This window comes from Abramis brama (genome assembly GCF_963993115.1).
Source record: "Abramis brama genome assembly, chromosome: 11".
Taxonomy (NCBI): domain Eukaryota; kingdom Metazoa; phylum Chordata; class Actinopteri; order Cypriniformes; family Leuciscidae; genus Abramis; species Abramis brama.
The window spans coordinates 9791285-9814947 of NC_139973.1; the positions used below are offsets into that span (position 1 = coordinate 9791285).

General features: G+C 36.3%; 1 protein-coding gene across 1 annotated transcript; it reads left to right on the forward strand.

Annotated features, from left to right (window-relative positions):
* The first annotated feature begins 7975 nt into the window (after nt 1–7975).
* On the forward strand, nt 7976–16834 carry ip6k2a (inositol hexakisphosphate kinase 2a). The gene is made up of 5 exons (XM_084129008.1): nt 7976–8623; nt 10824–11037; nt 13604–13770; nt 15237–15412; nt 15504–16834. Exons 1-5 carry the CDS (start codon nt 8413–8415, stop codon nt 16122–16124), a joined length of 1389 nt encoding a protein of 462 aa, XP_083985134.1. The 5' UTR covers nt 7976–8412; the 3' UTR covers nt 16125–16834.
* The last annotated feature ends 6829 nt before the right edge of the window (nt 16835–23663 follow it).

Genomic DNA, 23663 nt, shown 5'->3' on the forward strand with positions numbered 1-23663 from the left:
GAAAGGCACACTTTTCTTTTAGCATGCATAGGACAGGTTAAGGTGAGTGGGTCATATGGTGAAGTTTACTCATGTTATTCCTCACGTGAGAGTCGGGTGTCAAGGCTCTGGAATTCACCCTCTTTTCTCCATATAACTGACACCATCCAACTCTAGACTCTCTGATTATCTCTGTGTATCTCTCACCCTTGAGTGCTAAATTCTAGTTGAGGAAATGACACCAGGTGCCTGCTTATAATCTCTCTCCTTATTGACATTCTATGGATTGTGTTATGGAGGCCACAATCCACACACATAGACACTGAACCATGGAGTACTACGAGTTTAGGTAGTACACTCTTAAAAATAAAGGTTATTTATTGGCATCTAGTTTTATTAAGAACTTTAAACATCCACGGAACCGTACAATTGCACAGAAGGTTCTTTAAATGTTCTTCAGATTATTAAAAAGTGCTTCACACTAAGAAAAATTGGTTCTTTTAAGAACTGTTTCATGAAAGGTTCTATGGGTAACCAAAAATGGCCACAACATTCTTTAATGGCATCACTGTGAAAATCCCCTTTTGGAACTTTTATTTGTAAGGGTGTACTGGTAATATAGCTGTTGCAGACACTTTTAATATTTCCTTTTAAATATTTTAAGCATAAAGATCCTTTGTTCCAGTCTGAGGAAAATGTTTAGTAAATTAAATAATTGGTGTTTTATGTTGTCATTAAGCCAAAACAAATACTTGAAATATTAAATGGGAAATATTTACTTATATTTTTTTAAAATAATTTTTACAATTAATATTTTTTTCAAAACATCTGTACAGAAAATATTGCACAAGATGCAATATAAAATACAAACTATTGTTTAATGTATGTGCACCACAAAGAAGGTGAGAGTAACACTTACCGCATGTTTTGATTTCAAACTGTTAAAAACTAGAGCTGTCATTAGTAGATTTAGGACACAATGACAGCCAAAAAAATATTAATTCATGTGTTTTAATTATTTTTATATTATTTAACTTGTCTTTGTGCATATAAATTCATAGATTTTGAGTCAGCACACACATAAGAACACAGACATCACATTTTATTTTTTTATATAAATCTATATTTTTGTTATTTTACTCTGCTTTAGATACAGGCATGTTTCTCAAATGTGCTGCAGGAGCATCATGCTATTGTATAATACTAAATCTATTCAGACATGGTCAAATGTGACACAGCAACGGGTTACCATGGAGAGAAAAATGACTCCCAGTGTCTGAGGAATCCACTTTCCAGCTCTGCACACAGTATCAGAAGTATTGATGATTCACATTTGTGAGAGCATAACGGTTGCTCAGCTGCTCTTTATGAGCACAGGTGTGTGAGTTTGCTATCTTAAGTGAAGGAAAGTTCAAATTAACAAGGTCCTCCTGTGTGGCAACCACAATGTTACCTAACACACTTCTCTCCCATATTCTAAATTCCTGAAACTCTAGACTAAAACCAACACCAATGACCTATGGTCTACAAGCATTGTATCAAATCTGAGCTAATACATTTATACTAAATACAACAAAACATCATCATAACAGAGTCGAAAACTGTACTGGGACTCAGAATGTGAATTTTTGAGAATTCGTTCATTTAAATGGATCATCCGAATAAGTTCATTCACTACAATGAATCAGATTTTCCAAACACTACAAATGACAGCGTTTAGAACTGATTGACTGTTCCAACACTTCACATGACTATTTTAGAATGAACCTGTTCAATGAAGCAGACTTTCCAGCACATGAGAGTTTAAAATGAACTAATTTATTAGACTGTATCTGACTTTCCTTTCTATAATTATAATGAACCGATTAAGCATTCTTTTCAATGCATATGATTAGTTTAGATGAACTGATTCATTAAAATCAAACAAACTTTCTGACGCTAGGCTACATGAGAGGTTACGCTAGGCTACATTCAGAATGAATCAGACCTTCCTACACATGACACTTTTAAATAAACTGATTCAATAGAATGAATCAGACTTTCCAGCGCTAAATATGGGAGTTTAAAATGAACCAATTAATTAGAGTGAATTCCATTGTTTATACCGATTGTTTTTACATTTTCATTATTTAGTGTGTTAAGCTATTAAGCAGGGCATCTGGCTCCCATAATGTAAGCACTGGGAAAAACCTGACCCATGCACATTAGGACAGCATGTTCATCTCAGCAGGATATGCTATTCTCTAAGGTAGGGTGGAGAGCACTCAGGAAGTTTCAGACCGGCTTTGTCTTGGAGAGGAAGTGTGTGTTCAGGACAACGATGACCCCTCATAAAGACATCAGTCCACTCTCTCATGGTATCCGGCATGTGGCTTATTTTAAATCAATCGTTCTGTGTGTCATGAGCTCACCAGCTCAGGGAGAGCTTCATATAGACAGATGTAAGGGATATTCTAAATGCGTTGATACAGAAGATGGATTATCTCAGAGTCACGTATGTGTTTATTGCACGTGATGGAATTGTTTTCATAGTGTGGATGCACAAAGTCAAAGCTGCAGACAACTTTGGCATGCAAGCAATCATTTAAGATGTTTTAAAGACGCCAGTCAAGAGGTCTTCAAGAAATGCTCAACATGTTTTACATGTGTTTATTAAAATTAGAAATCCAGAGAGTATTTTAAGATAATATTACCTGATTCTTCAGCTACTGCACACTTTTGGAGCATGTTATAGGTAATTTGTTTAAATGATTGTTTTATTATCTCATTTACATGCCCATTTGGACAGTTTTATGGCAATTTTTCTAAAATTGGATCGTATTTATAATAGAAAATAAAAGCTTTAGTAAATAATATATACTAAAGGTTTAGTTTATATATATATATATATTAATGAAATATGTGTGCACTATAGAGCAGTAAGTGGAGAGGTATATCTATGTATATATATATATATATATATATATCCACCTCTATAAGACTGCGGATAAACATTGTGTATGAATACTGTGCAGGTGGTTGAGGAGAGACCCCTGATATGATTGTAAAGCGCTTTGGGTGTACAGTAGTACATATGAAAACGCTATATAAATGCCTCATTCTATTCTATTCTATTCTATTCTAGGTATTATTCAGTGACCCGTGTGGATTTGCTCTGAGCTGTCTGGTAAATAGACTTACCTTGAGCCCAACTATTTTCCACCCAGTGCAGGACGTGGCTGTTTAGGGATCTTTGGCCATGGGCCTGTATTGTTGTCAGTTTTGGCTGGTCAGTTAGAGTCATACTTAGAGTGTGATCTCACTCCTGAGGAGAAACATTTGTGTATAGGTCAAAATACTCATTTGAAAAGGCCTTCTCGTGTTTCCCAAGATGACTTTATAGTGTTTATATGCTGCAATTTTTTCTATTGCTTTCCTTTCCTGCTAACTTGTAAGCTTTCCTCTATGTTGGTTCAGGTATGTCAGTCATCACATTCTCATTTGCTCCATACTAATCCATTCTTACTGCTTGTGCACTGTCATCACGTGGGCAAAATCAGGAGATTCGGCCCTCCCTTGGTCCCTCAAGGTCATCTTTGGCTGTCCTCTCAATTTATCTCTCATACAAACTCAATATTCTTTCATTGCTTCAATTGATTCAAAACACACAGGCGAATTCATTTAAAAAAAAAATTTTTTTTTTTTTTTTTATTTATTTGATATGGACATAACAACAGCATTGGACAAACCAGATACATTGTTTTAGTGTTATAGCAAAAACTGCTAATTTGCAACACTTGTCCATAGGAGGCTACACATTTCACAAAACACAACACAATACAGTATACAAAACACAATGCAAAATAGTACACAGTATATATTTGTATCACTTTAGTATATGATATTTCAGTATACGAAAACCTCCATAATTTTCACTAACCACTAATAAAGAATGCTGAAAAAGAATATTAAAATTGTCATGGTGAATATTTATGTCCTTCTTTTTAGAGCTAACCAACCTTTTTTTCTATTTTAATAGCTTATTATAGATTGCATTTTTCTTAATGAATAAATATGCACAGACTTAAAAACAGCATTCACAATTCATTATCTTTCATAATGTGACATATTTCTGAAATACTTATTACTAGTATTCAATGCAATGGAAAAGGCAAGAATTGATGGTATAAGAATTGACAGATATATCGGAGAAACATTAGAATAGCCTAAAAAAGTAAACAGGATTACTTTTGATTTTTATTTACATTAAGAAATCTCTATCTCACAAGACCAAATACCCAGCTATGTTTTTTATATTTGCGCAGAACATTCTAACAAGTACACTTTGTCCAGGTTTGATGATGCCAGTCTGTGCATCAATCTCAGTGTCTTTAACCCATTGATAGCCACATTAAGAGATTAGCATTGCCCTAATCGCATTACTGTCTCACATTCTCACCCGTCTCCATTCATGAAGCCCAGTCTTGGCCTTGGCTTTGACCTCCAGTTCTTATTGGGTTACAGGGTTGACATGCTCCTGCAGACTTTGTTTGGGCTGGATCACAGTGTACCAAGTCTGGGATTGAATGAAGAGAAGTTGAGTACTGCCTTGGCATTTGGCGAGGTTCTCTCATTCTCGTTCAGGTCTCAGATTTACACTGCCAAAGATCAGAATGTTTCATATCTCAGAATCTATTGCAACAGCGAGCAATTGCCAAAACGCCCTGCTCCATCTCAGATCAGTAATTAGGCTGGTGTTTCACTCTTGTCAGCAGTTTGAATTGGCTCCTCTCCTCGTTTCATTACTTGACTGGAGGTCAGTGTTGTTTAAACATTTGTAAAGACATACTGGTCTGCACAGTTCTTAATAGAAGTATATTTGGTTATTTTTGTAATCAATTACTAGTCATTTAGCAGATGCTGTTTACATAACTTTACATACGGTATAAAAATATCAGTGGCGGCCCTCCACAAAGAGCACTCTATTTAAAGGCACAATGGTTCTCTCAGGGATTCTCAAGTTCACAGGTCTCTGAGATCAAAGTGTCAGGCTTTTGTATCACTGGCCTTTAACCGCTGATATGCCACCCCTCAAGTTGCATTTGTTCCTTTAATGAATAAATGAATTGTGTGCCCCTTTGACCCTGCCATGCTCACACTCTGAAACACGGTAATGATGTTTTAATGTTTAAAGCTCTGAATCACAGAAAATGCTGCTAATGCACAATAGATTTCAGCAAATAACAACTAAAATTTGTCTTTTTCCTCACTCTAAGCTATTGTTTGGCTTCAGAATATAACTACTTGTTTTGTCCCTTTTAGCTTGACAGCCACCAGTTACAATCTTGTTTATGCAAATGATTGGACAAAATATTTTTCTTATATGTTCCATTTAAGAAAGAAAAAATTTGGAAAAACATGCAGATGAGTAAATGATATTTAAAGCCACTGTGGTAAAAATCAAGTTTTTAATGTTGTTTATGTGGTGTTTTTAATATGCTTTAAGACAAACCATGTACAAATTTATAAATCAGCACCATTGCGGAGTATTTTCTCCTTAAAATTGCAGTGAAAAAAGACAGTCTCAAAAACGCGGTTTGAAATTGCGTTTTTGAGAAATCAAAAAACGTTTCTTACATCACAAACTACCTTGTAACCAATCATGTTAACTTTAGCATATTATTAACTGCTGCGAAGCAGGGGAGTCTCAAGAGTTATTACCAGGTTAAACCTGTATATTTTACTGTTGATATGAAAATCGGTACATTTAACAATATAGCGGGTGAATTATGTAAATAGTGTACAGTTACATTCAAGCTATTTTAAGGCATGAAGAAAACATTTTTCCCAGGAAAATTTTGGTGTCATTTTGGTGATCAAAGATGAGTTTTAAGGGATGCAATTATTGACTGCAGTTGGACTTTAAATCCTTAAACTTAAAGTAAACTTAATAGATGGTCTTTGACTAGTCATTCAATAATAATAATATCCATCTCCTTTGGTAACTTAAAAAAGGGGTTCCCTGCCCTGTAGTGGTAATTCATGCTTTTCATTCTTCTCTCACACTTTTTCCATGGCCCATTTTTCCACTCGTGAGTTCCAGCAGGCAGGATTAGAGCGAGGGATTAAAGTCAAACCCTCTGCCTGTGGTCCAACACTACTGCAGATCTCCTACTGTTGATGATGTGCATCTATCCTCCTTCAAACTAAGATTCTCTTTTTCTGAGGAAAATCATGTAGCCATTACATTCCATTAACTTTTTTCTATATTGCCCATTTCCTCTCATCACCAACCAATTTTTTTTGCACTGAATATCATATAACAGAATTTTATACACATTACCAATAATAAAAAAAAAACACTGATATTGCCATTGTCTGAAACTCAGCACTCTCAGTTCCTCAGAAAACGAACATCTGTTCACTGACACTGACACTTAATTTTGTCGGCTGAACGATTGACACCAAATTACACAATAGAAATCCCTTACCATGGGGTCCATTGGTATCATGTCACCTGTTTTTCCTCTCATTTGCCTGTATTTCTACCAAACGTTTTCACAGATGATATCATACTATTGCTAGGCTATAATAGCATTTCATATGTATGTTCTATATTTAATAATATTATTTTTAATGTGCAAGCCACATGCAGTTGCCTTTTGCTTTCACACATAGGGGACTAAATATATTAGGCTACTGTACAATGTGTTATGTAAGTGCTATGCCATGACTTTCAATAACATCTGTAAGTACATCATTATTCACCTGCATAATATTGCAAATCTCAACTTCTTGATTGCTTATACCTTTGAAAAATTTAAACTATAGGCCTATTATCGCCCAGCAATATATTTAATGTTGGATATAAACCTAGTGCATCTAACTTTACCCACATACATACATTACACTCACATAAAGCAATATATGGCTATATAAAAATTTCCAACCGCATAAATGTTTATCACTACAAAATGTAAACTAGCATGGTAATGGATGTGGCATTGTAAATGTATTTGGTCTTGGCTGAATAGATCTGCTACACTGCTGCAGAGCAAGTACAGAGACTTGCTACTGCCAATACATTCACAGGCATTGCTGTGAGCAAGTAAGACATGCTGCTGCAGTACAACATATATGAAATAACCCTTGTAGCAGATCTATTTAGGTGGAGCTGGGGAAGGTGGAGGGTTTCTGAGAGCGTGCTGCAGACTGCTAACAGCAACAATGCCAGCTATCTGAAATGTTGAGCAGCAAGCTCATTGGCTGCTGATGCCACAGCAACCAATCAGTAACGAAGTTAATACTATGCAGATAACGAAGTGATTGCTAACAAATGCGCCATCTAGAGTTTCATGACGGAACTTTGTATATAAACTTGGATATAGCATTTAAGTAAGCCTATCCAACTTTATCAACACATAGCCATAGGTTACAAGCTATAGGCTATAGCGAATCTCAACTGCTTGATTTTTTTAGATAATCGCAAATATTTAAACTATAAGTAAACTTTTTCCGCATTTAGCCTACTCACGTAAAGCGATAGCCTACTATATAGCCTATTGCAAATCTCTATAATGTGTATAGTGAAAAGCACTATACACATAAAAACTATTGTTTATATTGTTAAAATGATTGTAGAATATGTGGCCATGTCAATGTTATCTGCTAGTTTATTATAGTTCATTTTCAGTTCAGCTTTCGTTTCCCCGTACTCATAAAGCTGCATTTTCCGGATTTTCGTGTTGTGAACCTAGCAGCGAGTGCCTTAACGTATGCACTTACCAGCTTCCCTAGACATCCATGTCACACAGAGAGAAAAACACAGCTGCTGAGTCTGAGCTGCTGAGCTTCACCCCCTCCACCCCAGACTGTTTTCCATCTACTTCCTCCCCTCCCCCACCCTTTTTCACTCTTTGTCCTCTCCACTGGTTGCCACCCAACACCGTTTCCGGCGCTCTGATTGGCCAGTTTGATATTAGAGGCGGGGTTTGTGATGCAGCGCTGACATTTTCTCAGTTCGGTGAGAGATTACGGTGTCAGTAGAAGACGAGTTTGAGAGAAGGCGGTTGACTCGTAGGCGATTAAACTGCTCTCTCTCGGTGTAATCCCTTATATTTCACCATTAGAACAAATATAGAGCACTTTACTAAATAAGAAAGATACAAACTAGATGACTCGTGTCATAAAAGGAAGGATTTGAATCAAAACACAGAGCTATTTTCTCTGTCGTGTCGTCTTTCTTCCTCATTCCGGCTTCTTTTGTTTATGTCCTGCAGTGTTCCACTGCACGGTTGCCATTACATCGCTGATCGTGAGTAAACGATAGAGTGAATCGAGAAAAAAACGAAAGAAAGAAATATAGAGAGACCATCTCGTCATTTTAACCGTCTAACGTTACACATCTTGTGGTGTCCAACTGGACCAGGAGTGAGAGTCTAATGCCCCCGGAGGATGAGCCCAGCCATCGAGGGGATGCAGACAGAGCCGCAGGGGTATATGGGGAAAGGGGTGCTCCTTGAGCCCTTTGTGCACCAGGTGGGGGGACACTCGTGTGTGCTTCGCTTCGGGGAGCAGACGATATGCAAGCCCCTCATCCCCCGGGAGCACCAGTTTTACAAGAGCCTCCCTGCGGCTATGCGGAAGTTTACACCGCAATATAGAGGTAAGTAATAATGCGACGTATTATTCTGGTTTCCTGTCTATACAGGCTATTCCTTTCTCTTTCACAAGTGTTTTTGGGGTACAATATAATATCTTTAGGTTTGTTAGAGTGTAAAAAAACATCTTCATGTTAAATGAAGGCCAGCAGTTCTGCTGTGTTTCCGTCTTAACGCTGTTTTCTCACGAGGGCGCTGTTGTAATATCGTCAGTTCTTAAAGGGACAGGTCACTCAAAAATAAAAAATGTCATCATTTACTCACCCTTATGTTGTTCCTTACCCGTATGACTTTCTATTTCGTGGGACAGAAAAGGAGACGCCCTTTCAGTCACATTCATTGTATTTTTTATTATTATAATGAACGTGAATAGTTACTATCATTCTATGGAAGTAAGAAAGTCATGTTTAAATGTATCTAACTTAAATGTTTGGGTGTATTACTATCCTTGTAAAGCTCCCTTTTGAGTAGGGCCCCTATAAGGTAAGTTATTACAAGCTGGCAAGTCTGTATTTTAACGCACACACCAAGGTATCAGGGTTTTGCTTGAGGATGAAATACCTGAATTTGGAATGCATCCCAACCTGACAGACTTGAAAAATAAGCACCAATGGCAAATGTTTCTTTCTGGACCAAAAGACTGCTGATATGACATCATTGACTGCCTCCACCACACTTGTGGTATCAAGATTTTGCTGTCATTCCTGAGGAAGAACCTGGAAAGACAAGTTCAACCAGCTTAGATGTTCGCTTCTGTCCATCGGTCTCCCCTACTTTTTTCAAAACTATTTACAGCCTTGTTTTGATGCACACTGCAGTGTCCGTGCGCTTTAAATGCACTGGTTTCCAGTGTGATGATAAGTGTGCAGGGCATCTGTTTTTTTTATTGGGTGAGGTTGAGGGATGGGTGTGATGTCAAAACAGAATCTTGGACATAATCTTTGTGGTTGTTTTGGGTGTCTTGAAATGCGTTTCTCTTTTTGAACTGTAGGGGAAAAAAAGTGCATCAGTGCATTTGACACTTCTCTGAATTGTTTGTTTAATTGTTCAGAATTAAACATCTAGGTGAGACTTTGGGTGTTTTTTTGCATTGTGACATTATTGTCATTACAATACTGTACATTTCTTTATTATAATTAAAAAAAAACTGATGAAAAGTAAATGTATTCATGGTAGGAATTTTTTTTATTTAAATCAGCTTAAATTAAAAGTACTGCATATTTTTACTTTGATGCATTAAAATACTAGAGTAATAGGAGGCCAATGGGAATCATCATTGAAAATAATGGGCATAAAATCGATGCAAAAATCGATTCGAATTTAATCATGAGATTCATCCTGGTAGTAATTTCTCTCTTTCAGAATATCATATATTTGATTTGTTGATTTTTCTATGCAAATGTCTCATGTATGTCTCTTAATACATTTTAGACTATTTGGGACTGCCTTTCGGGTTCATAATACATTGTCATTCTTGTAATGTCCACGTCTTTCTTCTGTGATTTTCCCAGGTTTTGGTCCATTGTGTGTTATCTGATGATAACAGTTTTGAATTTGAGTCATGAAGTGATGTGATTTGATAATTGACAATAAATAGTGTTGGTTTCATCATATCTTAAGCCTCTTGTCATTTGTTTGTGGGCTGGTTTCATCCTTGTGTGGCAACTGATTGAACGTAAACGTTTCTTATGGTTTGCCATGACAGATTGAGAGAACCAATCCAGTGAAGTCACAGCTCCTGTTCATTGGCTGCTGTTGTTTCCTAGACTTCTCTCTCTTCCAAAACATCAGCCCTATTTTCTCTCTCTCTCTCTCTCTCTCTCTCTCTCTCTCTCTCTCTCTCTCTCTCTCTCTCTCTCTCTCTCTCTCTCTCTCTCTCTCTCCCCCTCTTTCTTTCTTTCTTTCTGTTCTGAGTATTTCTGTCTTGTTTGTATGTTATGGATTGTGTGATTCCAATCAGGTTAGGACCAGCCCGTGCTGTCGGCTCAGTAGCTTTTGTTAAAGACTCGGGAGCTTTTAAGAGCAAAAAAGAGAAGTGGGTAAGAGATGTTAAAGATTTCCCAGACAGTTAACTTTAAGCACGAATCTCTGACTACTTCTTCTTTGCTAAAGTGAAGTTATTATGGTTTCACCTCTGACCTCGTTCTTTTTTCTCTCTCTCCCTCTGTCTTCTATTCCATCTCTCTCTCCTCCCTCTCTCTGCAGGTGTGGTGTCAGTGAGTTTCGAGGAGGACGAGGAAGGGAATTTGTGTCTTATTGCGTACCCTCTGCACAGCGATCTTGGGGACCTGGAGAATGTGGTCCCCTCGGCCGACCTGGATCCCAATAACAAAATAAAATGGGTCAGCAAGAAGCTGCTTGACAATGAGGGCTACAGCAAAGACCGGTCCAGACACACTCGGAAGGATAAGGACAAGAGGTAAGGGGACGGTAACCGTTGATTGCACAATAGGCTTGTTAATGTGCATAATAGATGCATAGAAAATAGGATTGACGAGTTAAGGCCCATTCAGGCCAAGATTGCAAACTATAACAATATTAACGTCCACACTAGCGGAAGATATCATTAAACCACCTGGCAAGTAGGGCTGAATGATTAATCAAAATAAAATCGAAATCGCGATATGGCTTAGTGCTATTATCAAATCACAAAGGCTGCAATTTAATTAAATATAGCGGCTTGGTTCATAGTAAATGCTGCTCTATCTAAAATAAATCCATCTCTACATCTGCTCTGGGTTTTGGGTCACTTATATTGTGCATTTGGGAACACTACTTGTGTATTTATAAGTAAGTATTGTAATTTTACAGTGTACATATTTTTGTTTATTGCGTGATTTTATTTTTTTACAGTGAAATTATAACAATAGTTATACTTCTTATTTTGTTTAATATTTTTATTTAATAATAATCATTATAACAAAATAATATTAATTATTATATTTTTTTAGTTATGTTGATATATTTTATATTGATAGTTTTGATATATTGATGTTTAGCCCTAAAAATGTGCATTAATTCAAAATCCCCATTTTTATCAGAAAATTGGATTTTTTCCCCCTTAATTGTCTTAATTACCCAGAACACCCTAACAGCTGTTTAACAACGTGCTAAAAACCACTCATATCACCTTATCAACCGAATAGCACTGACTACCTGACAACCACCTACTACATTGTAGCACAGTTTTGCATTATCAATGCATCATTCGATTATTTCAAATCCAATTTGAAATCTTAAAATTTCTTCTTTTATATAGATTTTTATTTTTGTAGTTATTCAATTTTGAACCCCTGAAATAAATCAGTGTGATGTGTGCTAAACCCTTGCTGAGATATTAGTAGGCTTTAACCAGACACTGAGGTTCAGAATCTTTCTCAAGGGCACAATGCTGACAGATCATGTGCTGTTCCTTGCGGATCGAACCAGCAGCTTTACAGTTAGCAGAAGTTTTAATTCCTAGACCACACCACCCCACGTCTCTGGAATAATACTAGCCTGTGTTCTCCTGTAATAATGGCCCTGCTCAGTACGTGTCTGACTCAGTGAGAATGTGACCGATCGTAATGTCGTTGTCGTCACTGACCCACAGGACACCCAGCTGGGCAGAGCAGATGCACTCTCAGCTCCTGGCAGCCGGACTGGTGCAAATGTGCGTTCTGAGCCAAAGTTTAGCAAGTGGTTATGTAACCAGCATAGCTTTGTGACTTATTAGAAGTGACCTCTGTGTGACTGGGGAAGGGGTGAAAGAGCACATAAGGGGCATTTGTTCTCCGTGCGGGATTTAGGATTTTACGAATCATAAGTAATAACCCTCCATACAGCACTCTACTGTAAAACCGGAAGGAAATGCACTTATTGGAGCTGTAGCAAACGTGCATGTCGCAGTAGCATTAAAGCATTTTCATAATCCTATTCAGATAATAACATAATCAGATAACAACATCATAATATTCAAGGTCAAACATGTTTGCAGCGTATGAACTCTTGGCCCAAGCCGCCATGAATCCAGGATTTTGCAATGTGGTTGTTAAAGGGTTAGTTCACCCAAAAATGAAAATTCTGTCAGTAATTACTCACCCTCATGTTGTTCCAATCCCGTAAGACTTTCGTTCATCTTCGGAACACAAATTAAGATGTTTTTGATGAAATCTGAGAGCTGGCTCACTCCTTCATAGGCTGCTAGGTAACCGATATCTGCCAGCCCAGAAAAGTTAGTAGACATCGTTAAAATAGTCCAAGTGACTACAGTGGCTCAACCTAAAGTTTATCAAGCGACGAGAATACTTTTTGTGTGCAAAAATAATGACTTTATTCAACCATTTCTTCTCTCCCATGTCATTCTCCTAAGCTGTTGACGTACTGTAACGGCGCAGTGCTTCTGGGTTGTACGTCAGAACATAGAAGCTCATTAGTGAGCCTACGTTCTGACGTACAACCCAGAAGCGCTGCGCTGTTACACTACGTGAACTCACTCAGAGGCCCACACAGAAGTAAATGAATAGTTGAATAAAGTAAAAAAAAAAAATTATGTTTTTTGCGCACAAAAAGTATTCTCGTTGCTTGATAAACTTAAGGTTGAGCCACTGTAGTCACTTGGACTATTTTAACGATGTCTTTACTAACTTTTCTGGGCTGGCAGATATCAATAACATAGAAGCCTATGAAGGAGTGAGCCAGCTCTCAGATTTCAACAAAAATATCTTAATTTGTGTTTCGAAGATGAATGAAAGTCTTACGGGATTGGAACAACATGAGGGTGAGTAATTTCTGACAGAATTTTCATTTTTGGGTGAACTAACCCTTTCAGTTGTCCTGAATGCTTTTTGCATATTGCCTCAAGCTTATTTGGGTATTCTGGGTCCTAGGGTGTTTGTTCAGATCTCTAAAAAGCATGTTGAGTTCATCCAAACAAGTAGTCTGATCCAGCATGTTAGCCCTAATCCGTCTGTCTGGCTGACCCACCTCTGTCTTCACCCTTGCAGTGTGAAACGCGAGGAGGAGTGGCTCAAGCAGGCCGAAGTGTTCTACTACAGTCTGGAGGGGAGCAATGCTGCCGGCCCTCAGCTCAAGCACAACCCCTGGAGCCTCAAGTGCCACCAACAACATCTGCAGAGGATGAAGGAGAACGCAAAACACCGCAACCAATACAGTATCCTTAAGTGCTGCCACAAACAATGGTGGATTGGTCTTTTGTAGTTTACTGATGTTAGTTAGATTATTATATATATATACACACACACAGATATATATATATATATATATATATATATATATATATATATATATATATATATATATATATATATATATCCGTTCTAAAGTTTGGGACCAGTTAGATATTTTTGAAAGAAATTAATACTTTTATTAGTTATTTTTACACATTAAACTGATCAAAAGTGACAGTAAAGACATTCATAATGTTACAACAAATTTCTATTTCAAATTAATGCTGGTCTTTTGAACATTTAGGAAGAATCCTAAAAAAAAAAAAATCATGGTTTCCACAAAAATGTTAAGCAGCACAACTGTCGACATTGATAATAATAAGAAATCTTTCTTGATCACTAAATAATCATATTAGAATGATTTCTGATGGATCATGTGACACTGAAGATTGGAGTAATGATGCTGAAAATTCAGCTTTGCCATCACAGGAATAAATTACATTTTGAAATGTATCGAAATACAAAAAATCTAATAATATTTATTTCACAATATTACTGTTTTACTATATTTTTGACCACATAAATTGAGTCTTAGTGAGCCTTCTTTCGAAAAACATTAAATATTTTGAACAGTAGTGTGAGTTTATAAAAAATATATTTGACTATAAAAAACGATATATTTTAGTTTATTTGTTGCCAATGAAAAGTAAATGATGGTAATAAATAATTATAAATTATGATAATATATAATTTTAAAAATAAAGTGTGTATGATGGCTAATAAGAATTATAATTATACAAAAATGGCTTTAAATTTTATAATTAAGATATTTTATAATAGAATTTTATAATTAAGAATTTCAAATTAAGATAATAATTTCATCTTATTTTAAATAGTTTTATTAGTTTTCAGTTTCCTTAAAAATCACTTAAAATATAAAATGATGTTTTAAATACACTGAAAAAAATTATTCGTTGAATTTAATCAATTTTTTTATCGTAAGTGGTTGCACACAATAGATTTTAGCTACATTTAAACGAATGCATTAAGTTGAACTTAATCAATTTTAGTTCAACTTAATGTATTTGTTTAAATGTAGCTAAAATCAATTGTGTGCAACCACTTACGATAAAAAAATTGATTAAATTCAATGAATCATTTTTTTCAGTGTATTATATCATAGTTTAAACACCTATTTTACCCAATGTTAACTTCAAAATCACACAAAATATAGATAATCACTGCACAACAAATAGCACAGCACATTATAAAGCTGGAAAAGCTCATTATACAGCTTCTTTTGTCTGCAAACAATTAGTGAGGACAATTGTAAGGAAAATCAAAGCAAAAGCATTTAATCATGCAACAAAAACAAAGGTTAATTGTAAAGCACAATTTATAGAAAAGAAAGGAGAATCTGTGTTTCCCTTAACCCGGCACCTCCCATCAGAATTCATCCTGTTAGAGAACCTGACGTGGCGCTACACGGTTCCATGCGTGCTCGATCTGAAGATGGGCACGAGGCAGCACGGGGACGACGCCTCTGAGGAGAAGAAGGCCATGCAGATTCGCAAGTGTCAGCAAAGTACATCCGCCAGCATCGGAGTGCGCCTCTGTGGCATGCAGGTTGGCGTAGCACTCAAACGTGATTCCATGAGGAAAATATTAGAAAGGCGATATTTCATTGTCATTTACACACTCCTCTGCTTTCCTCCAGGTGTACCATTCAGACACAGGGCAGCTCATGTTCATGAACAAGTACCACGGCCGCAAGCTAACCCTGCCTGGCTTCAAAGAGGCCATCTTTCAGTTCTTCCACGACGGGAGACGGCTGAGGCGCGAGCTCCTGTCGCCGGTGCTTCGGAGGCTGCGAGACATGCAGGCGGCCCTGGAGGCCTGCGAAAGCTACCGCTTTTACTCCAGCTCGCTCTTGATAATCTACGACGGAGACCCTCCGCGATCCCGCCATTCCCCAGAGGATGGACTTTCGGAAGAGGAGGAGGAAGATGACGAAGAGGAGGAAGAAGAGGAGGAGGAAGAAGAAGAGGAGGGAGGTGCTTTTGGATTCCCTCACGGAGCAGGTGCAGCTAGCAGCGGTAGCATCAGCGGTGCTTGCGGCGGTGGAAGCGGCACCAGCGGCTCTGCAGGGGTGCGACGCGTGGCCAGGTCGGACAGCGGCCCGGCCGTAGACGTACGCATGATTGACTTTGCCCACACCACTTGCAGGCACTACGGGGAGGATAGCGTTGTCCACGAGGGCCAGGATAGCGGTTACATCTTCGGACTGGAGAACCTCATCACCATCATTTCCCAACTAGAGGATCACGGCACAGATTAAACCAGCAGGGCGTTCGAATGGGGAAATGCTTCTTTCTCTTTCTATTCCTCATTCTTTCAGTTCCTCGAGATGTTCAGCTCAGTTAAAAATCTCGAAAACTCCACCTGTTCAGTTGTTTTTGGTGTCTTTGTGCTGATTTTTGTGTGCGTAGAGGATCAAAAAGGGTCGAGAGACTAACATTGAAACGTCACATGATCGCCTCTGTGTTCAGTAGCTTTACTCCCTTCCCCTGGTGTGTTTTTTTTTTTGGTTCCCCTTTTCGTTCTATTTATTGAGAAGATAAAATGGTTATTTACAAAAGAAGGACCTGATTTTGTTCCCGTATTCTTTCCTTGAGAAGGTTCCAGAACTTTGATTAGCTTCCGAACACTCCTTATTGAATGAAGGAACAGTAGGTGGCGAAAAGGAAGACTGTTAACCGTCGCTCTACAGCACCGTCCCGTTGCACCTTTACCCATCGTGAAGAGAGAACTATATTCAGATAGTTAGTTGACATACAGAGACTATGATAAAGCTTTATTTATTTGTCATATTTCCTAAATAAACTAAAAAAAAAAATTCAAAAAAGATGAAGATTCAAAACTACATTCCATGTTATTGTTACAATAATGATATTAATAAATATTATTATTTGACATGTTCAGATACCTCTATCTTATATCTGTTGTACACGGTATGTGGGAGGAAAAATAAAACTTGTTTGTGTTAAATTCTGGTCTTGTACTGTTTTTTTTTATTATTTATTATTATTATTAATTTCTCTAGCTGTGCTGTATGCTATCAGGTTATAGTAAGCCATCTCAGTTTTCATCTTTAGTTATATATGGTGAACAAGAATAGTGAAATAAAAAAAAATGAAGTTAAAATGTTTAAGATCTTTACTAAGGATGTTATTAAAATTGAACTAGCTTAAAATCAATTGAAGGAAGTTCTTCTGTACTATAGCATTATTGTGAGTTTACCCATAGCAATCTGTTGATTGATACTGAGTCATGTAGTTTTAGAGCCATCAGAGAAATATAACTACATTATATGAGTTCATGAGTTTTAAGAATGCTAATGTTTTGCCCTGTGTAAAACTTTTAAAGCAAGGTGTCCTGACCCAATGGCCTGACCTTATCCTCTCTACTTGCTGTTTGAGACGCTCGTCTCAGTTACAAATTAGACGTGTATCACTGTTACACAATGACGAACATGTAAAACAGACATGCATTATCAACCACACTCTTCAAAAGACAGGAGTACGTTGTCACACTTTTTACTCCAGTTAAAGAGTACATATACGTACACTACTGGTCAAAAGTTTGGAATAATTAAGATTTTTTTTGCATGTTTTTGAAAGAAGTCTCTTATGGTAACTAAGGCTGCACTTATTTGATCAAAAATACAATAAAACAGGAATATTGTGAAATATTATTACATATCAAACTACATTGTGTTTTTTAGTTTAATATATTTTAAAATACAACTTATTCCTGTGATGGAAAAGCTGAATATTCAGCATCGTTACGCCAGTCTTCACATGATCCTTATGTTGATTTGGTGCTCAATTATTAATTTCAATTAAGATATTTTTGTAACATTATAAATGTCCTTAATGACACAATTTAATACATTCTTGTTAAATAAAAGTACACATTTCTTCTTTTCAAAAAAAAAAAAAACTTACACCAAACTTTTGAATAGTAGTGTATCAGGATTTTAAGCAGCAATATTAATCAACTGTTTTCAACATTGATAACAGTAATAAATGTTTCTTGAGCACCAAATCATCATATTAGAATGAGTTCTGAAGGATCATGTGACACTGAAGACTTGAGTAATGATGCTGAAAATTCAGCTTTGCCATCAAAGGAATAATTTAGTATATTGAATAGTAATATTTCACACATTTAAGAATTACATTTCAAACTCAACTGGACTTCATTCATACTAAATGTCTCATATTATTGTGCTAGATTTGGTGAATTGTGGTCCATGAACAGCTGGCCCAAAACATACCCACTCCACAGGGGGCTTCCGATGCCAAATTATGGGCTTTGAGGACAGTGAGTGTTTAAACATTTGTTTTGTATGGTTGTTTTATCTGCTTTATCCCCCGTCTTAGTGGAGTGATTTGATGTAACCTCATGGATGAGGGCCAGTGTGTCTTTATCCAGTGTAAATGCTAATTGGTCAGTGCGTGTATATGATTTGGGATTGTTTTTCTGTCTGAATGTTTGTTTGATGAATATTTCAGCATCACCCTTTATCCAGCATGGTGGTTGCCATGGTAACGGACCTGTTTGGTAATACTGAAATCGCTATGGCAACAGAACAGTGGCATATTTTTTGCACTGGGGATCATGTGTTGGCCTACATACGCTTATTACACCTCCTTTAAAATGTCAGGCAAATATCAAATGAATCCATCCCCAAGCTTAAACATATGGGGAATCTGTTCACCTTACATAATTACTGGTTTCAAGTATGCAGCTGGGTCAATTGAAGAGTTTTAATTTGCATGCTCATTAAAGATACTCAGCTGTGCTCTGTTTTAGTTCAACTCATTCTATTCTTCTTGTTCTTTCTGTGTTCCTAAGAATAGACCATTGTGAGAGCAAAGCATTGCTTGGTTTCTTTTGTCTTTTTCTGCGGACTGAGTCATACCTTTTGAGGTCGCTCACACATAAGTAAATATTTAATTTGTCAGGCATCATCCTGTTATATTTAACTTCCCAAGTGCCAGAGTGAGATGCTTTTGATAAAGACAAAACTGGGACAATTCTCTATCTTGAATAAGCATAAAACAAAATGAAATAAAATAAAAGACATTAATAAAAATAAATAATCAAATAACTAAAAGTTTATTCAAACTCACACAGTTTCAAATATATTTTAAATATAATTTTTAATTAAGTTTAAAATTCAAAATAGAAGCATTTTCATTATATACAGTTATAAAAAATATTTTGTAAAATTCATAAAATAATTAATTATTAAGACATTAGTAAGTAAATAAAACATCTTATAAATAAATAAAAGTTCAAATTCACTCAAATTATTATGCTGAAAATATAATTTACAATGAACAAAATTGTATTAAAATTAGAATAATTTTCATTATAAACATTTTATATAAAGAATATTTTGTAAAATTCATAAAATACGTTTTATAATTAAGACAGCCATGAGTAGGCCTAAATAAAAAGTTTATAAATAAAACAAAATTCTAATTCACTCAAATTATTATGCTGAAAATATAATTTATAATGAACAAAGTTTTATAAAAATGGAATCATTTAATAATAGATTTATGAATAAATATAAAGTCTAAAAAATGAATAAACATTTATTCAAATTTAAGGGCATCAGTGATCCTGTATGCCATAATTAGCAAGGTCATTTATAGAGGTCACTTCATCGACTTTACCCTTGATGCAAATCAATATTTCATCCCATTCCAGTCCCATCGAAAGCATGTGTTTGTGTGGCATGGTTCTTATGATACATTCAAACAGGTCGAAAAAAAAAAGACACTAGCACTGCTCATCCATATAGCCAACATCACATGATACAGGTTAACATTGTAGCAACTAACAAAGGAAAAACAATTCAGGGAGACCAAGTCATAAACACACCCTGACAGGGCCAGCCATACAGGTCATGAATGCCCCCTTGGTTCTGACCACAGTCAGAGAGAGTGGGAGAAATCCAGGCCAAGAAAGAATTCAAATCTTACATAAGCACCGCAGTGACGTCAATGCCACTCCCATAGCATTAGCTGTAGGCTGCTGTGTTGACTTCATTCACTGACTGCGCTGTCAACATGTGTTTAATCAGGCCTGCCAATTACACTAACAAGATCAACTACATCTATTCACCAACGTATTCTTGATCAGCTACAGGCCTATTGACTTGGCTTCTGTGAATTTAGTACATTTGGACCTCTTAAAAGTGTTTTTTGGAGCATGACAGACATGGCTACAACAAATTGCTGTTGTATTGAAAAAAAGCGCACAAATTGTTTTTCTATTGTGTTCTACCGATAAAATAATAGGTTTGAAATGACACAAGTATAGTAAATAATGAATTTATGTGAACTATTCATTTTATGTGACCTATGCCTTTAAAAACCTAGTGAAATGGCAGTGAAGCACTGAATCCTGTAGCCTTGATGTAACAAGGATGATATAACAGTGTCTCAAGCAATTGTAAAGTGTTCTTGCGTCCGGTTCAAGGTATTCAGAGGAATGCAATTATCTGCTGTGAATAATACTTTACTGGAAATAGTTTGGGTGCCGGTGCACAGGGCGTCCTTCCATTTTAAGAAGGAATAAAATAGGACTAGAACCAATTTTAAAGATGTATTGACTTCCCAGATGATTCCAATATTGCCCTCTTTGGTTTAGGAATCTGTTGAGTTGTAAAGTGCTCTGTCTACTGAAGCACTCTGTCCTGATGTGTGTTTGCACATGAATTGTCACATTCTGACTCACTAGATGCCTCTCTAACTCACTGATAGTATTTATAGAAGTATCTAAATATAAGAAAGAAAACAACTCCCACTAATCTGAAACACACATAAAGCTCTGACATTTGATGGCAATGCATGAATTTACTACAGTAGTTTAGTACAGAGAGAATGAATGTTTAGTGATTATGTGTGAGTCTGAGCATACGTGGAACTAACCATATGTTTACTCTCTCTAAACAAATTTGTCATGCCTCATCAAAGGCTTAGGGATCATATCTGTGACGTGGCAAATAAATCATGGTGTCACTTTAAGGGTTAAGTAAATGTCTCTGGATATAAATGCCTCATTCATTCATTCATTCATGTTGGAAAATACCTTGTGCACTATAGGCCAGGGGGTTTACACAAAGTTTAAATATTTTACTTCATTAAACATATTATTATTATACTATGTCTTTAAACATTCATTAAACATAATATTATTATAAATAAATAAATGGACGGACGGACGGACGGACGGACGGACGGACGGACAGACAGACAGACAGACAGACAGACAGACAGACAGACAGACAGACAGATAGATAGATAGATAGATAGATAGATAGATAGTGTGATGGATTTTTTTTTAATTACTCATAAAAAACATTTATTTTTCTTGCAGGATTAACAATTAAATGCTTTTGTAAGCCTGAAATGTCCCCAAACACTCAGTCAGTGTGTGTGTAAATCATCTCCGAACATATCAAAAGGGGAAATGAAACTAGACAGATATCTAACTTTATAAACTCATGAATTTGAGCTTCTAGTAACAGAAGGGTTTGCTGAATTATGCATATGAAGAACCAATCACATTAAAGCTTATTCGAAGGCATTGTCTGGAGTCTGTAATGCTGTTCAGCAGGTTAGTGGAACACTAGAGACCTTATTCCCGCAAGTACTAGTGTAAAAAGGAACGAGACGTCGTTTGACTCAGTCTGAGACTCTTAGGCAGGGTTATATTGCTGTCAGGTAACTATAATTCTAGACATTTTCTGCAGTCAGAATAGCTACTCTTTAGGTCAGAGGTCAATTCACCTGAGTATAATTTTGTAAATGTCAACTGCTTGGGTGTGGACTGGAGAATCTAGGGGAAAATCTTCCTCGATAGATAGATAGATAGATAGATAGATAGATAGATAGATAGATAGATAGATAGATAGATAGATAGATAGATAGATAGATAGATAGATAGATAGATAGATAGATAGATAGATAGATCAAAGAATGTGTTTTATTAATGAGAGTCTGTTCTAAAGGACAAATGACTAATTGTGGCAGTTATATCTGAAATAGATTTCATTGGCATTTTGTAATTTGCTTGTCAGCTCATTATGAGGAAAGATTTAAGTAATAGTGTCCAGCTACGTACGTGTACATATGCTTATTATTGTACTGAGTGCGTTTAAGAACACTTTTCAAGAACTGATGAGAACAGTATTGAGGCAGTTCACTTCCTGAGCATTTAACAAAATAGATGAACTTGATGGAGCCCAGCAAACCCAAGTGGGTCGCATGTCGAGCGAGCCAACGGAAATGTCACATAAACAATAAAATAAATCATATAACTCTCAGCACAGTTAGCAACTGAAGAATTTAGATCCTGCGTTATGTCAACAGCATCTGAAAATAGCAGCTCAAATTGACCATATCTCACTGAGAAATGCAAACACCACAAATATAAATGAAGCGGAAGGCGAATGTCTTGCTTATGTATCACGCTGCTTTCTTCTCAGTCCAGATTCCAACCACATCCTTCCACATGGCTAAAATATTATTCATTTATAATAAATATACAAGAGGTATATACACGAAACCAAAAAATTGCTAAATCAAGTGCTAAATGACATTTTTTCCCCTTATACGACACAACACTGAGATGTAAAAGAAAACAAACCAGTTGGGGGAGAAAAGAATGTGTGATTTGTGTGGTATTTGCTTGGCCTCACCTCTGTGTTATCTCACAGTTCACTGACCATTATATAACCAGTCTGAACAAGTATCTCTTTATTAAAGCGCAGACAACTGCTCATCTCTAACCAACAAGCACACCAGAGAATGTGTGCATAAATGTGTATAAAGTACTGAGCAAAAGGCCATGTGCTCAATCTGCTCCCTCATTTGTACTTTCCCCAGTTGGTGTGAATGTTAGTACGGCTCAGTGATAATGTGTGTCAGATCAGATTGGCCTGGATCAGCTGCAGACATACACTAGACTGGGAGAATCTGCTGTCATTATCATGCTATAACCATTCAACAAATCTGTTTTGATGAACTAGAATTGATTTTTAATAATGAAAAATCGTCAGTTATATTTTTTTAATTATCAAGTTTTAATGTTGCTGTGGTGAATTACACCATCTTATAAATTACAAAAATAGAACTTGTATATTAAAAATGAATCATATTATATAATGTAAAAAAAATAATGGTATTATCATTGTAGGCCTATATGTCAAAATAAACATCATTATAAAAGTGGTATAATTGTCAAAAAAACATCTTAGTACTATAGTTCATAATACTATTTGTTCAGGGACTCTCACCTATATGATTCAACAGTAAAGTGCTTGTGGCAACAGTTTTTTCATGAATCAAGAGTGCAGGGACGCCCCCTGGCGGTTATCTTCAGTTGCTCAGGCACAAACCTTTCACCACAAATTTAAGCATTAATATTTTATGCTTCTTAATCGTTACCATTATATGTCACCTACCAATTATATTACGTTGGAATTAAATGTTCTCTTTGAAAGTAGTTTGAGTTTGAGTTTTGAGTAACTTTGGCTAATGCATCAAAACGTTTGTCAGTCTCAGCACAGTCAATTAAAAGACTAAAAGAAACTAACAAAACATGCAACTATTGCTATCAGTGTTGGGGTAACGCATTACAAGTAACGCAAGTTAGGTAATCAGATTACTTTTTTCAAGTAACTAGTAAAGTAATGCATAACAACATATCTGAGATACTTTTTTTTTTTTTTTTAAATAAATAACACTTTGTTTGCACTTGCACAAAAACAGATTCAGTATTCCTAAAAATGAAT

Bases quoted from the DNA above. Each gene is read 5' to 3' on its own strand.
- ip6k2a (XM_084129008.1), top strand. From the start codon at position 8,413: ATGAGCCCAGCCATCGAGGGGATGCAGACAGAGCCGCAGGGGTATATG. The intron at 8,624-10,823 runs GTAAGTAATAAT...CTCTCTCTGCAG, and splicing joins GTTTACACCGCAATATAGAG to GTGTGGTGTCAGTGAGTTTC. The intron at 15,413-15,503 runs GTTGGCGTAGCA...GCTTTCCTCCAG, and splicing joins TGCGCCTCTGTGGCATGCAG to GTGTACCATTCAGACACAGG.